Below are 17545 nucleotides of genomic sequence, written 5' to 3' on the forward strand. Positions count from 1 at the left end.
TGCCTGATGCTTTAGTACATATGTAATATAATCACAAATGAAATTAACATAAATTATTCACTATTTATTTTTCTTTATTGTACCGTATTATTCCATAAAATGTATGTATTTTTATTACATTTAAAATATTAAATAATGAAGTAAAATAAATATTTTTTTTTATTTTAAAATGCTTAATAATATATTAAGCAAATATCAGTTGATTAAACAGTTAATTATCAATATCAGTTGATTAATCAGTAATCTTGCCTATGTTATTATTGTTATTATTATTTGTCTTAATACAAGTAAACTTGAAAGTTAAATACCAGTAATCAAATGATTTTATTACTTTATCTATTCTATATTTATATTATTTTTTACTTGATTATTGATATTTGTTATCATATCTTGATATTTGTTATTGTAAAGCAGTTTTTCAGAAAGCATGTTTCATGTCTAAATAAACGAAATAAAATTATCAGTCACATAATCCATGTTGTATATTTAAATGAGATGTGACCGCAAGACAGCCTCAGTCCCCATTCATTTTCCTTGTTGAGGTTGCTCTTTCCCATAAAATATATTTTTGTTCCATGGTAGAATAAAAGTTATACATGTTTGGAAAAACTAAATGATGTAAGTGAAGAAACAATTTTCATTATTGGGTGAACGATCTATTTAATATAGAGAACCCCAGTGTATCAGTTTTATTAACAAATTGAAGCACTAGTCATCTCTCTCCGTTTCTCTCTCACCTATACTTTCTTTCTCGCAGCTTAATCCACTGGAGTATTGTAAGGCACAAGCTGCTTGTCAGCTGAGTGTCTCTCCCTTCTTTTTTTCTCTCTCTCTCTCTCTCTCCCCCGCTCTTGTTTCAGCAACTCTCTTGGTCTCATCTCAACCCTGTGCCCATTCTCAACTCCTCTCATCCTCTCGCTTTCCTTCCCTCCTCCCCTTCTTTCCTCCCTTGCCCTCCCTCTTTCTCTTTCTTTTTCTCTCACTCACTCACTCCCTCTCGCTGCGTGAGTGAGCAGAGGTTGTCTCAGAGAGAAAATGCCATCGTGTTCGCCGGACTGTTGCTTGTATCAGGCAGTAGAGGTAAGACTGACAGTAACTACTTTTTCAGAAGAGACGCGTCCTGCAGATGCCAGTCTACAAAAAATATCAAATTTAGTCATGCAGATTATTTTTGTGCATAAATCGCACGCTACTCTGTGGGCTTCTTCCGTGATTTTAGATGGTTAAAGTGTTTGTTGAGATGTTTGCTTTTGTGGATGCATGTGTATGTTTAGGTGTGCATTTACATACATTTAAGTTACTGGTCATTTCTGTGTTGTGTGCACGGTCATTGGAAGAATTGAAAGCATTTCTCTTTCTTTTCCCTTCATCTGGGCCGTTGGCTTTGGCATTCATGTGAATTCAGCCTCTTAATGGAGTATATCCTCTTGTGCGTGCGTGCATGTTCAAGTCAGTCACGCTTATGAGAGCCGGGCTCAACCTAAACACTAAGAGTCCGTGCGGATTGAGCTAAGTGCCACATAAACATTGAGATATGCATGGTATGCAAGTACAAATAAACTTTTTTTTCCTCCATCAAGCATAATTTTTACTCTTAGGTAACCGAAAAGTTTATATTTGAACATATTTGTTACTTTGGACGGGTCACGCAGGACGAGCGCAAGGCTAAGTTGTCAAATTGTAATTATCCCATCTGGAGCATTGTGCAAAAGTGTGTCTGTAATTGTTTGACAAATTAGACTCATTAAGAACATCGCCTTGCGGTCATATTAAGCAATGTGCGCATCTGTAATGGACATTCTGTGTATGTGTGTTGTACAGATCATCAAAGTTTTCAGCGAGGATGGTGTGGGAAAAGTTGTGGAGGTCCCTGCCGACATGACGGCCAGAGATGTGTGTCAGTTCCTGGTCTACAAGACCCACTGCCTGGATGACAACTGCTGGTCGCTAGTGGAGCATCATTCCCTGCTTGGTCTGGGTAAGCCAAGCCATCATATATGTATGGTCTTTTTCTACATCTGTATGATTTATTCGTGCGGCACACACCCAGTCTAGGAGGACACGCTGTTCTGTCCAGGGACACTGGGTTCCCAGTGCACTGCACTGTGTAACAGGAAATCACCTTTCAGCAAGCCCAGACTCAGAGTCTTATATACACATACTTGTTCTCCTATTAACACCTAAGCTCTTAAATACGACATTATACATCACGCACGGCTGCGCATTTTGCATGCGCAACGGCTCACAAGAGCGTCTAACCTGAAGGAAAGGAAAAGCGTTCACAATGCAGATGCTTTTGAGAAAAGTAGAGTAGAGAAGGCGAGGTCATGAAGAACTAGTGCTTAATCTCGCCGGCAATCAATAAGGCCACGTGTGGCTGTGTGTTTCTCAGGCAGATTACAGATTAACCCTTGCCCAAATCATACTAAACAGATTTAACTCTGCCTGACCTTTAGAGATGCAGTCATTGCTCTTGTAGGGTGTTGAAAATCCCTTTGAGATTCTGAAATAATTCGGACTGACACAATCTGCTCTTCATTTGAATGTGTCTACTTTAAAGCCATCAAGGAAAGTTTTTCCTTGTGCTTAGGCGCTGATTGTGCAGGTCATGTGGTATGATGTCAAAATGTGACAGGGTGTGGTCTGTTTTGGTCAGCTGACATCTCTAGAGAGGCTGAGCATTATGTGGTGTAGTTGGATGCGTTTCCCTTATCACTTCTGGAGACATCAGTGTGCCAACGTTACGGAAACCTTCTAGAAACGTTGCTCTTACGTAAGCCATTAGCAGAGAGACTCTGCTGACTTTGCTGCCATCAACCCTCAGTGCAATCAAGCTAAATACATGACCTCATCCCTCTGCAATGCCTCTCGCTTTCCCTCGCTTTCTCTTTCATACACAGTCATGCTCTCTCTCTTTCTCTTGTGCTCTTCTCGGAGGAGTGAATTAGCGGATGAGGGATCAGATACACAACAGATACATTAGATGGGGTTTGAGCCAGTGCTTTATTGTCTTTGACATATGAGTGATGCTATACTTAAAAAGCATAGACATTACAATATATAGTTATTTTGGATCGTTTTCTCATTACAGGGCATCACATAGTGCTGGATACTGAAATATTTGTAACGTTTTGCATGTGTTTGTTGTTTAACTGGTAGAGCATGCCGTTAGCAATGCCAAGGTCATGGGTTTGATTCCCAGGGAACAAGTCGTATACTAAAAAACATTATAGCTTGACTTCACTATAAGGCACTTTAGATAAAAGCTTCTGCCAAATGCAAGAATTTAAATGTAACATTTAAATGTTTAACAGGAAATTACTGTATACTTCTAAAATATTTGAATTATTAAATACAAGTATTAGAGCATGAATGCATAAATCTTATATTAAATGCACTTTAATATATGTATATGTATTATATATTTTATGTGAATAATTTATTTTATGTCTTTTTTTAATAACTGTGTATATATATATATAATTTTTTTTTTTTTTTTTTTTTACATTTTTCAAACAAATTATAATTATCTCACCTAAACGTTTGATCATGCAGTGCAGTTTTGTTTTTACACTGGTGCAATTTTGTTGCATAATAGCACTCACGCTGTTTATGAAATTACGCCTCACAGAAGTTTTCAAATTACTTTGTAATCTATTTAATAAAGAAATCTGAATTGCATCTCACCTCCAGCATTATAATTATTTACATGCCAGAAAGATATCGAGAGACAGCCGCTGCATGTCATGCCATATACCTCTCACAGCAGGCGTGCTTCTTTATGCGTCGTCAAATTGTCGATCCAATTATTAGAAGCGATTATCAGCCGATAGTGATCGGTAGCCGATCAATTGGATAACCCCTATATTTAAACTCGCTGCTTTTTTCAGTGCCTTGTCGGTTATTGCCTTGTGTAACGTGTATTTCTCCTGTTTTCATGAATAAAGTCAGTTTTGAATATATTCCTATTTCCGTTACAATATATACATGTATAATGTCCCCCCCTCTTGGAGCTGTGGCTTAGTGGTTAGCAGAAAAAAAAAAGACAAAGTGTTTCACTTCAATTCAAAGTGTTGAGCGATTTTAAAGTGATCATGTGAAAATCCATTACAGCATTAACGGTCACTATACCAGTAACTAACATAGTTTTGATGTCATCTGTGTTTGTTTGAATACAGAGAGGTGCCTGGAAGATCATGAACTGGTGGTTACAGTGCAGGCCTGCATGTCTCCAGAGAGCAAGTTTCTCTTCAGGAAGAACTACGCCAAGTACGAGTTCTTCAGAAACCCACTGGTGAGTTGTTGCCTAGAACAACCGCTCCCATTCAGCCCACCCATGTGTTTCCTTACCTCTCAAGACCACCACTTCAAGCTTAAATCCCTTGAAATTAAAGTCAGATTATCCTCAAAAATCTCACTAAGAATACTTGATACACGACCTGCAAGCTATAAATCCCTTAAATATGTAAATATGTCAAACAAACCAACAAGTTTCCACATTCTTGTTTTCCATATGCGAGAAAAACCGTCCTTGTTAATCCATTTCCAGCCATTCAAGTACAGCTTGTACATGTTCCACCTCACTAAGCAAGTAACCTGCTTTTTTAATTTTATAAGCCTGTACTCGACACCTTTTAACTGATGGCATTCGACAAGTACATTTGAACATGTGTCGTATAAGCACCTTACGGTGTGAACACTGTGAACTATTTTATCATTCTTTATAAGCCATGGACTTTTTGTACGCTTGAAAAAATAGGTTCACGCAAAGGCTTAATCTTATTTGAGCCTGTGCTTTAGTATGGTATGTACAGTATGTGTCAGTGCTTGAGGCGTCTTTGGCCCGGTTAGTCCGAGTCTATTTGACAGAGCACTTAACCTGCTCTTGGTAATCCCTGGCTTTGGCAAATGCTTAGTGCAACTCACCCAAATTAGCTTTAGATGAGTTTCAGCTTGTGCGTATGTGAATTTGTGCATGCTTCATACCATGTTCAACTGGTAAAGGGGTAAAGGTCACGCCTGGATTTACTGATTATTCAAATATTTAGTTGTTGATTTAGTGTCTATTTTGCACTCTTGATATTTTGATCTTCTTTGTTGTGCACTTTTTTGCTGCATCGTGGCTGATTTGTAGATTGTACACACAAAAATCATCTGTATTTTTGTCTATTTCCCATTAATTTCCTATTGCGCGAACAACACAAGTGCAACTTTTTTTATGACCATTTAGCTTTTTTGAATCAAGTTTTTTTTTTTTTTTGTAGTCACATAGCAACTGCCGCAAAAGTCACAGAGTTTCGTACAATTACGAAGAAGTAGCGATTTTTTTATTTTTTTTTTACATTTAAAAAAACAAAAACAAATTCGGTCTAAATTGACCGAACAACCCCAGAGGGATAAATATAATAATATATATATATGAATCTATGTAAGGAGAGAAGAAGATTCAGTTAAAACCTTGAAGTTGTACATTCAATCCTCAAAGTTTGTCCCATTCTTTTGCACTCTAGCAAGAATCATCTTATGTAATTACATATTTAGGAGAAAGGCATTTGATCTGGGTCAGGTAAACCTAAAAACAGCTTAATTAAATATGGGATATGGCTTCCAATTACTAATCATTCACACTAAAAGGTATTTTTAAATACTTTCTTCTGAGTGGCTGTCATATGTTCAGTGCAGACGGTCTTTTCTTACCTCTCTTCCTTTATCTTCCTCTCATAGAACTTCTTTCCGGAGCAGATGGTTGCATGGTGTCAGGAATCTAATGGCTCTATCCCACAGTCCCAGCTCTTACAGGTGAGGAAGGCACGCAAATGGATCTGATACACAGCACAATCTGGATTAGCCTACATTATGAACATGTGCGTCACACTTACATGCCAGTGCAGCCGAATGAGCATTTTGGTGGATTCAAACAGCTTTTGAACTGCACACTCATGTCTTGTGATAGCAGAAAGGCCGTGTTATTAAAGCATGGAAGGCATCCAGGTTTGAAGAACTCATTTTCCAGATGGTCCTCTGCTTTTTTTCCCCTCCTGCACAGAATTTCTTGAATTCCAGCAGCTGTCCAGAGATCCAGGGCTTCCTTTATTTGAAAGAGACGGGCCGAAAGTCCTGGAAAAAGCACTGCATGTTCTTGCGGCGTTCTGGGTTGTACTGCTCTACTAAAGGAATGTCTAAGGCAAGCTTCTTTTTAAACTTTTTTTAATGTTATATTATTAATTCAAGTCTCTAAATATCACATTTATGAGCATATCAAGGTTTTTACAACTTTTGTTGTTATACAGCTGTTATACATCTATTATTCGTAAGTTTTTCTGCAAATAAATACAGTGAGCTACAAAAGTCCACACTGAAAGTCTGGGATTCATAATCTAACTTGCACCTGAAAATAAAGTTTTAGGATTTTGGAAAAACAAAGAAAAGTTTTGACATAAAATGAACATTAACATATTAATATCAACTGTTTTATTCAGAGATGATTAAAACATGTTTTTACCCAAAAATAGTTTTTAGAAATTAGAATTTCTAGTGAATATTTAATATAGTTGTTATTGTAATGTTGTAAGGAGCTTAATTGTAATTTTTTATTGTTGTTATTATTATTATTATTATTTATCATGAATAATAGATGATAAATAAAATAATTTATGTTAATCTGTTAATAAATAAATGTATGCTTATAATGCAAATTGTAACAAAGTGTATAAAAGTAGTTTAGAATAATCCTAATGGAAAAGAAGAATTTTTACTGTAGGTGAAATGCTAAATACTAGACATCTCAGATTTTTGGACCATGTTGTATTTTATTTTAATAAATGATTTCAGGATAACTGTTTCACTGTTCATACCACTTGTTATGTAGGACTGTCTTTGGGAGTTGTAATATGATGAAGTTTTAACTGGGTTGTTTAGGAGCCAAGGCACCTGCAGTTACTGTCAGACTTGGAGGAGAGCAATATTTTCACTGTGACGACGGGCAGAAAGATGCACAATGCACCCACAGACTTCCAATTCTGCATTAAGGTGAGTAGGACGACGGTCGGTGTTGTCATGCCTAAAATGAACGGAATCAGTGGCATTGAGAATAGAGGAAGTATGGATGGCACAATTTCAAAATCAATGATTTTCCCCTTTAAATAACTACCCATGCCTCACCTGGTACAGTGCATGCTTGTCCTTTTTAACTTGAGTGCCTTGATTTGACAGTAGATATCTTGCTTGATTGACAGCCCAGTAAGGGCAGGACTGAACTGAAGGAGTTGAAGATGCTGTGTGCCGAGGACGAGCAGAGCCGAACGTGCTGGATGACTGCTTTCAGACTGCTCAAGGTATACACGCATATCACTGCTGCACTCTATGCACACTCTTAAAACCCATGTACATTTAGAAGTGTGAACTGTTTTTCTATATTAAAATACACTACTGTTTAAAATTTTGGGATGGGTGAGATTTTTGTTTGTTTGTTTTTGAAATTAGTCTCAAAATTACAGTAAAAACAGTAAAATTATGGAATATTATTACAATTTAAAATAACTTTTCTGTTTTTAATACATTTTAAATTGTAATTTATTCCTGTGATGGTAAAACTGAATTTCTGGCAGCCATTACTTCAGTCTTCAGTGTCACATGATCCTTCAAAAATCATTCTAATATGCTGATTTGGTGCTCTAGACACATTTATCAGTGTTGGAAAAAAATAATTTTAATGGAAAACATACTTTTCAGGATTCTCTGATGAACAGAAATTCCAAAAAACAGCATTTTACATTATAAATGTCACTTGTAATATCTTTAATGTGTCCTGGCTGAAAAAAATAAATAATTTACTTTAAAAAAAAATCTGTGTGCTAGACAGCTACTGTATAAGTCAGCTATTTGTTGGCTTATTTTCTCTCAAGCTTATTTTTATTTTATTTTTTTAGAGTCTTATTATAAAAAAAAAGAAAAGTAATAATAATAATAGACTACTATAAGTGAGCCATTTGTTGTAACATGCAAAATATTTCATTTTTATTTTACGTTTTTGTTTTTGTTTTTAAAGGCTTCGATGGAAAATCTTATAAAAAATAATACAATTTATAATGATCATAATAATAATAATAATAATAACAACAACAGTAATAGGAAACTATTTGGGAACATTTTACATGCTTAAACTTTCATATTGTTTAATCACAACAGACTTGGTGTGAACAAGCTTTTACTCCGATATCCCTTCTACACTCTTGTCCATTCTTGTTAACTCGTTCAAACGCACTCTTTTCTTTCTAGTTTGGAATTCTGCTATATCAGAACTACAAGACCCCACACCAGAGAAAGACTGCCATATCAAACTTCACCACACCTGTGGTAAGAAACATGTTAATATGTTACTTAGTGCTGACTCTCTAGTGCAGTTGATGGGTTAAATGTGCTGCTTTCACGCTTCTGTGAGTTCACCTGGTATTATATGCACCCCGTGTCCTCATGAGGAACGCTCTTGCTGAGAGTTCACTTAATCTGCTCATAACAGTATGAACAGCGTGCTAATGAAGCGTGCGGCTATAGATTCCTTTACGCCGATTTGCATTGGGAACTTTCATGCTGGGGAAATGTACGAAACGCAGTGCTTGCTGTAAGGATTCATTTAGAAGGTATTTAATAAGGCTTTAGTGGTTTAATCAGAGGGGTATAATGCCGATCACAATAGGTTGTTTTTGAGAACAACCTGTAGGTTTTGGTCATAGACTTTAGCTGCTTTTCCACTGTCGGGCCGAACGGTTCTAAGAAGGGTAAGAAACAGTTCCAGTTATATTTCCACTTGAGCCTGGTACGGCACGGCTCGATTTCAATCCGTTCTCGGCCCCATATTCTCAGCATGGTTGGCTAAGTAATAGACAACTGATCAAGTGTTATACTGTTTTTACTATAGCGGAGTGTGTCAGAGAATTCGCTGGTCGCCATGGATTTCTCAGGAAGGACGGGTCGTGTGATTGACAACCCTGTGGAGGCTCAAAGCGCTGCCATGGAAGAGGGACACACTTGGAGAGTGAGTAGTTAGATACAAGTTTACTCAAGTTAAATCCTCTGTCAGTTTGTCAGTAATGAATTACTGGAAGGGGTGTCCAATCCTGCTCCAATCCAGGACACACTGTCCTGTCGAGTTCAGCTCCAACCCCAATTAAACACACCTGAACCAGTTAATCAAGGTCTTTCTAGGCATACAAAGAAACTTCCAGGCAGGTGTGTTGAGCCAAGTTAGAGCTAAACTCTGCAGGACAGTGGCCATCCAGGACTGAGTGTGGACACCCCTGAATTAGGGTTTTTAGGTCATTTATAATAATTTTTTTAATCTCTGTACAGAAGCGAAGTCAGAGAATGAATGTATTGGGAAGCCCCAGTCCTCTACATCCCTCACCGTTAAGTTCAGGTGAGTACTTCAGTATTTACTTCAATGTTTAGCGACTACAATATCAGTTGATTTAAAGAGGATCTATTATGCCCTTTTACAATGTCTTGGTTTTGTTTTTGGGGTCTACTAGAATAGGTTTTCATGCTCGAATGTTAAAAAAACACATTATTTTTCACATATTTTACTTTGCAGCAGCACCTCTCTTCCCAGTCTGTCAGTAACGCTCTGGGGTGCGTTTCACAAAAGCATTGTTAGCCAACTATAGGCGCAAGTTCAATTGAACTCTATTGGTAACAACTGAACTTGCGACCATAGTTGGCTTTGGGAAACCAGCCCTGTTTAGTTCCTCTCTCAATTAAGCCCTTTCTTCCGAAAAGCACAATGTGCTCTGATTGGTCGGCTGGACCAGTGTGTTGTGATTGGTCAACCGATTTGAGCGCATTTCAGAAATGCCATGCCCCTTATACCATTACTGCATGTTTCAACACACTGCTGACACAACTCAACCAGGCCTCACCTTTTTTTGCGCATGCCTTGGGCGGGAATTTTGTGACGTGCGTTCCCGGAAGGAAACTACAATTGAGGTGTTTCAGGGAATTCAGAAACGGTGCTTATTGATATAGAGAATAACTCCCTTTAGAGTAAACTTTGTGCTTTGTATAACTTTGCAGACCTCTTTCATGCTCAAACAGCAACATTACACACTTAAAGTTGAAAAGGTTGTAAAGCATAATAGATCCTCTTTACATGGTACTTTAATCGATATAACAATATTTCATGCCTGCAAATGTGCACTTTGCGTTCATGTCCCCAGTGATTCACAGGACGCAGTTATGGTTCCACGGCCGCATTATGAGAGAGGAATCCCACAGGATGATTATGCAGCAGGGCCAAGTTGATGGGTATGACATTTTCCATATTGGTATGATAGGCAATATTAACTGCTGTTTTGAAAGAGGGCAGGCAAATTAATCATAGTCTTTTGCCTTGCAGGTTATTCCTATTGAGAGACAGCCAGAGCAATCCAAAAGCATTCGTTCTCACTTTGTGCCATCATCAGAAGATTAAACACTTCCAGATTTTACCTGTGAGTCCCTAATAAACATTGAATACATATTTCCTTTTGCATGCATTAATATTATGTATAATTTGGGAGAGCGGGGCAAACTGCAAATTCGTTCTTAAATAATAATACATTTACTGAATTAATGAATTGAAACCATTTTTGTAGCTGAAAATAAGCCATGATTAAGGAAACACTATTCAACTTTTTTCAATTGTCAAATATTGGTTATATTAATTAATGAGAATTAAATGTATGATTGTTTATATTATTGTATTATATTATTTGTACTTAAATAGTGAATTATAAATTTTTATTTTATTTAGTGTAATTTTTTTATATTAGTATTTAGTAATGGGCACATTTTACCCCAATCCCCTTTATGTTATGGAATAGCATTCCATTTTTTATTGAGAGATTGGCTCATTTTAGGCTTTTGTTATCTTGACAGGAGAGTTTAATAATTAAACAATGTATTCATTGATTTCTCTTCTCTCCACCTCTTTTTCACCTTGCATTTCTTTTCACTCTCTGGCAGTTTGAGGAGGATGGCCAGGTCTTTTTTAGCCTTGATGACGGCTCTACCAAGTTCACAGACCTGATCCACCTGGTAGAGTTCTACCAGCTCAACAGGGGCGTCCTGCCCTGCAAACTCAAACACCCCTGCACCATGGTGGCCTTATGACCCCCTCCTGAACCTTACAAACAACACACACAAATGTAACGGAGAAACTGGATTTTTTTTTTTTATATATATATAATTTCCATTCATTTTCACAATAAGTTGACGCAACCCACGGGCATGAAAATGATCTCCATTTTTCTCACTGCTCTGGGATTAGCATAATACGTTTGGGAATAATTATGGGACAAAATCAACTTTCCAGACATCCTGTCCTTTGGTTTTGACAAGGGTGCCTGAATGTTTTTATTTTTATTTTATTACAGTCTCTGTGGTGAACTTTCACTGAATTCAAGATTTTTTCTTCATTCAGGACATGACAGCAGACACACCCCCCATTAACTGATTGGATCGGGACGGTCGTTTCGTTTGGTGTGTCTGCGGGGACTTGCATTGAAAAAGTTACTTGATGACAATTGATATGTATTATGTTATTTCCTACCTGAACGTTTTGCACTCTCAAGCTGAAAACAGGTGATCCACTTCATCCTGAGCTTACCGCAACAACTGTTACCCATTTGCCTTCCTCCTACCGTTCACCCTTTCTGTTGTTTGTCCTCTTCTAAACTCTTCCTGGGGATTCCCTGTGTAATGATGGGATAAGTGCAAAGGCAATGACAGTACTGACCATTTGAGGTGTGACATCCTCAGTGACAGCCAAATAACATAACCCGGTCTTTCATACATCGCTATGTCTATGTCTGCATGGAGGGACTAGCCTCAAGGGGTGGCAGACTTGCACTTCAATAAATGATACTTGATTGCTATGCTTTACCAGCATAAGAATTAGTTAAGTTTGGAGTTCTAATCAAGATTTGCCTTAAAGGAATGTTCTGGGTTAAATATAACTTAAGCTCCATCGACACTATCTGTCACATGCTGTTGATTACAACAGAAAATGTACTTTGAAAAACAAAAAGCGCGTCGGCAGTCACCTGGTTATAATTCAACTCTACTGGGTAACAAACAAACCCTCTTTTTTTTCTCAATATTTGTTTTTCAATTCCAAACTGTCAAACAAGTATTTGTCATAATTGGCATTATGCCACAGATGCGCACCATAGCTTAAAGGGACAGTTCACCCAAATAATGAAAATTGTAATGTCAAAATTGTCATCATCATGTCGTTCCAAACGTGTATGACAGTCTTTCTTTAGTGGAACACAAAAGAAGATATTTTGAAGAATGTTTTTGTTCTTAGAATAAAAGTCAGTGGGGTCCAAAACAATTTTTTTGACACTACTGAATTTTTTTTTTTAAATAATATATTAATTTATACATTATAAATGTATTATATTAATATTTGAATATTTCTAATATTTTCTTTTGCGTTTCACTGAAGAAAAAACTCTTTAGAACTACTTGAAGATGAGAGAATTATAGATTTTCCTTATTTGAGAAAACTGATTTAACTCAGAACGTAGGAATAGTGTTTCAAGAAGTGTTCATTAATATCTTTTTCAGAATTATCCACATCATGTTAATCTGTTTAGGAAGATACATGGCCTGTTTGAGGCTCCTGGCATTGAAATGCCGAATCGATTGTTCGTAAATTATATTTGGAGCCATCAAAAACTTGACTCGGGTCTAGAGTGCCACTGAAACTTGACCCAGGCCTCGTATCCCACCCTGAGCACAATTCAAGAGGGTAATTATTAGTTTCCTACACTGACTCCAGGTCGTCTTACTTCGTGAACGTACCTAGCTGTTAGTATAGCCTGAAGCTTAACAACTGCCTTTTCAAATCACTGTGCTGTTCTTGAGCCAATGTTAAACCCCTAAAAGTGACAGGCCAAGCCCGGACTGAGCGCCTGCAGGGATCGGACTTTGCGATCACGTCTCACAGGCGTGTCTGTAATCCTCCGGGGCTGTGTGACATAATGCGGTGAGGAGATTATCTCGCGTGCCAGCTTTGCTACAAGGAGGTTAACAGCAAAAACTGGTGTACGGTTACCTGAGGCGCTTAGCTACTTCAGCAGTCTCCTGTATGTCCCCGACGCCCGCCTTGTTACCCTTCCAACACTGGCCCAGCAAGACTAAGCTATGTTTTTTTTTATTTTATATATATATATATATGCTAACTCTGACAGCTGACTGTTACTGCTGAGCTACAACCACACGCGCCTAGGACGAGAGTGTGTAGCCAGACAGCAATATAGTGTCGGCCCAGATCCGGCCCACGCGTTGAACCCACCTGTACCAGATGTGGGCTGGATCTGGGCCGACATGGTTGCTGTCTGGTATGATGCACACTGCGATTGTGAAACACTTTATGATACCACACACAAGCACCTTTTTAATTTTCACATACGATTCACGCTGTTTAACGTGAAATGCTTTAAGGACGTTTATTTGTCTCATGTTCAGCTACAACTCTGATCTGCCTTATGTTATCGCTTCCTTGCCGCTTCATACGTAAATCGAATTTTTAAGTTGTTACGAAAAGTGGAAAGTACAAGCATTACGCTTTTGGTGTCTGGGATTGTGGTTGGCTATCATCACGTTGTTTAAATATAGTAATTTAGTCACAATTCCAGCCTGCACGAGCTGGACGCCTGAAAACATATTCTAACTGGAATACGCAAGTGTGAACGTTGATTCGTTTTGTCCAACTCGAGCTCAAAGTGTTTGGATGATGCATATTTTCGTTAGACCTGTGCTGTTGTGTGGCTCTCAATTCTGAAATGCCAAACATGCATGTGAAATATTAACTTCCCCTACCTTGATTATGCCGTTTTGGTATTGATTTGTTGAACACAGGTGATTGAGCTTGTTTCACCTGTATGTATGGCTCATATGCAGCAGTCACACTCTAAGTATGTGAAGCCTATGGAGAGGTAGTAGATCTAACACTGTATTAAAACACCATCTATTACTATATAAATGTGGTGCGCTCCAAAACAGAATGAAGATGTTGTGCATAAAGTGCAAATTATGCATATTCCCTCTCGACATGTACCAGTGTGAAATATTTTTAGCTTGTATCGTGTTTTCATTTTTGTCACAAATGTCTTTTTATAAAGAGTATATATTACAGTATTAAATTAAGATTGTCTTCTGTGTTCATTTTCCACTACTGAGAATGTCCAGAATTTTCCAGACTGCACAAATAGCTCTAGATTACATTCAATGATTCGCACATGCATAAATGCAAGTAGGTTATAGCTACATCATGATATAGATAAGCTATGTACTTTATAATGATAGAAATATATCAGTTTAAAAGTATGAACACACATAAAAGTATATTATTGTTGATTATTTTATAACAGTAAGGTAAAGAGAAACCCGTTTTAGGCCTACTTTAACACTAGCAGGCTATGTGGTTAATAGAAGGGCAGTTCCAAAAAAAAAAAATAATAATATAGATGGGCTCGTCCGGGATTTGAACCCGGGACCTCTCGCACCCTAAGCGAGAATCATACCCCTAGACCAACGAGCCATAAAATGTTTAGGTAGTATGGTGTGCCACGTTGCAGAAGCAACAGGACCATAGGACATTCGATGGAGTTTAGGATGTTTATTTTGGTTTTGACGAATGGCGCCATCTGGTGGCATCAACCTGCAGTTACAGAGGTCGTTCAGTGGCCAGTTACATAGCCAAGCATTACATATGCGACACCGAGGCTGGATTAGCACTGCTTGATAGCCTGCAGATAATTGAAAAGGTTAATGTCCATGTGTTCTGAAAACAAAATAATCTTAAATTGTCGCTTTAGGAGAAAACAGTCAGAATAAAGATTGGCCTTAAAACATTGAAGATTCAAGCATTTGACTTACTGTCTCCGTGCAGTAATTTAAAGTCACATCTAATCTGACTAGTCAACAAACAAAATTACATTTTTATTGTCTAGATTTTCGAGTCCATTTGAAGGTTGGGCAATGTATTCAAGGCAAACTATAATTTATAAAAATCAATTGGACACTTAAAGGCACAATATGTAACTTTTTTGCTTTAAAAATAGCAAAAATCACTATATCTATGTTATATATATTTTTTAGTTGTGTACTTACATTATCCCGACTGTTTCCAACAACTTTCAAACTAGGAGAAATTTTAATTTAATTCGAAGACACGGACCGTGTCTTTATTTCCGTTTTGTCGCAGTCAATGGCGTCATATCCGCGTTGTCCCTGGTTTCCGCTCGTGCTGCCATGGCAACCAGAGCTATGAACCAGAGCCCTCTGATAGTAACCAAAGCGACAGACGTGGACCACTGTAGTTCGCAATGTTTATTTGCACGCTGTTGTTGTTTCGTTCAAACATTATGGACCATGGCAAGCAGACTTTGGATAAAAAAGGAGAACTAAAACGAGGATCAATATCAGCGCAGTGTTTTCGAGATGCCTAGAGCTCCCATAGACAGTATATAAACGAGAGCTCCACGTCCGAGACTTCGACCACTTCTACATGTACTTTATTAAACAGGTGAGCACATTTACATAAAACTAATCAATGTTTTATAGTTCAACAATGATAAAATGTTAGAATATGATCTGTATGTTATTCTAATGTTGATCTAGCTTACTGCTAGTCTCATACAGGCAGACTAAAACATACATTTCAACACATTCAAATGCAGTTTAGTGTGCTAGTGTAGGCTAATGTTAGACCAAGTGAAACAGCGCTGCGTTACCTCACAAGTTTAATTTGTCTAATAAACTGACCTGTGAGTAGTGATTCTGCGTGTAGTTCGGTAGAATGAAATGTCCATTCCTTTTATATCCGCGGGACTCGTGTCGCGTTTGGAGCTGATAACTGTTTTAGCAATCCCGACCTGCTTCATATCACAGTCATGATAAAAGCATCGATGTATTCAGTCATCCATAAACATTATTAGATCGGTCGGCTTGACGTTGACGACAAGATCCATAATTCTTAGCAAATGTTGCGTCATCAAACTACGCCTGTTATTGTAAATAGGTTAGCGACCCCTAGTGGAGAAAAAATCCCATACTGTACGTTTAAATAAGTGTTGAAGCTAATAAAAATAAAAACAAACATTCAGCATGACACTGAAGTTGCGATCATTCTTATCTTCCCTGTTGTGACATAATATATCCGAGTGAAATGACTTCTCAAACAAGAAATTGATTTTTGTCTATTGGGAATAGCTTGTTGGATCATTAGGGTTGTTTGAGATGAGCAAAATCTGCGCAGAACCGATCACCGGTGATCAGCGCGAGATGCATGCCGATTAGAAATGTGTCCGAGTGCGGTCCGCCTTGCTCTGATGTCATGCTGACGTATGTAAAAAAAACTCTCGCGACCGCAAGGCGCACGTGTCGGATTCTGCAGTCGAGCGCAGTTGCTCTCCATGGACTGCGCTGATCAAAAGCATGATGGGAAACGACTTACTGACGACACAGCTTAATGTCCATTGGTTTAAACAACCGTGATGTATTGTTATCTTTTAAAGTGTTTGATTTTAAAACTATAAAACAAATATCACGTTTTATGTGTACGCTATATGTGAATATTCTCAAACTATCTGACTGTGCGATCTCTATGGGTTATGCAATGTAATTTTTATTAAAAAAAAAAAAACACCGTGATGTATTGTTATTGATGTCTCATTATTATGAGAAAGTTTCTCATTATTATGACTTAAAGAATTTTTTTTTTTTTTACTCAACGTGGCGGAAACGGGCTTCCATATGAATCCCGCGATATCCATCTTTGATCTCGCAGGTGTCAGATCCACTGCGAGAAGAGAGAACTGTCCGGCTTGCCTGCGCTTTTTTCACTCCTCCTCTCACTGCAGCCGCCTACTCTCGCTTACATTTCAGGCGAGGCAAGGCGCATCTCAAACAAGCCTACTATGGTTTGCTGTTGCTGTGATCTCGTGTGAGTGAGCTGTCCCGCCCTCGCGCCAGTAAACACGTCATCAGAGAAGAGAGGAGATGTCATTGCAAGAGGGAGGGAAGTTATTTTGATTAAACATGATTTAAAAAAAAATAATGATGTTAAATACTGCAATAGTCCATAAATTTTAATTTCATGTTGACTTTAAACGTACAGTATGTAATTTTTTCGCCGCTAGGGGTCGCTAACCTCTTTACAACAACAAAGGTGTAGTTTGATGACGCAACATTTGCTAAGAATTATGGATCTTGTCGTCAACGTCAAGCCGACCGATCTAATAATGTTTATGGATGAGTGAATACATGGATGCTTTTATCATGACTGTGATATGAAGCAGGTCGGGATTGCTAAGAGACAGCTATCAGCTCCACACGCGACGCGAGTCCCGCAGATATAAAAGGAATATGGACATTTCATTCTACCGAACTACACGCAAGTGCAGAATTACTTCTCACAGGTCAGTTTATTAGACAAATTAAACTTGTGAGGTAACGCAGCGCTGTTTCACTTGGTCTAACATTACACTATCACACTAAA

General features: G+C 37.9%; 1 protein-coding gene across 2 annotated transcripts in view; it reads left to right on the forward strand.

Annotated features, from left to right (window-relative positions):
• grb10a (growth factor receptor-bound protein 10a) overlaps window positions 1-11277 on the forward strand; it is a 55550-nt gene extending 44273 nt beyond the window's left edge. For both annotated transcript variants that reach the window (XM_084131340.1, XM_084131339.1), the window contains 12 exons: window positions 1822-1978; window positions 4179-4294; window positions 5725-5799; window positions 6047-6184; window positions 6919-7029; window positions 7236-7334; window positions 8278-8355; window positions 8918-9034; window positions 9349-9415; window positions 10212-10299; window positions 10391-10484; window positions 10999-11277. In XM_084131340.1, the coding sequence (XP_083987466.1) occupies window positions 1822-1978; window positions 4179-4294; window positions 5725-5799; window positions 6047-6184; window positions 6919-7029; window positions 7236-7334; window positions 8278-8355; window positions 8918-9034; window positions 9349-9415; window positions 10212-10299; window positions 10391-10484; window positions 10999-11145 (1287 nt within the window). In that variant the 3' untranslated portion in view covers window positions 11146-11277. The remainder of the gene's footprint in view (window positions 1-1821; window positions 1979-4178; window positions 4295-5724; window positions 5800-6046; window positions 6185-6918; window positions 7030-7235; window positions 7335-8277; window positions 8356-8917; window positions 9035-9348; window positions 9416-10211; window positions 10300-10390; window positions 10485-10998) is intronic.
• The last annotated feature ends 6268 nt before the right edge of the window (window positions 11278-17545 follow it).

This window comes from Abramis brama, assembly GCF_963993115.1.
Source record: "Abramis brama genome assembly, chromosome: 12".
NCBI classification, from domain to species: Eukaryota; Metazoa; Chordata; class Actinopteri; order Cypriniformes; family Leuciscidae; genus Abramis; species Abramis brama.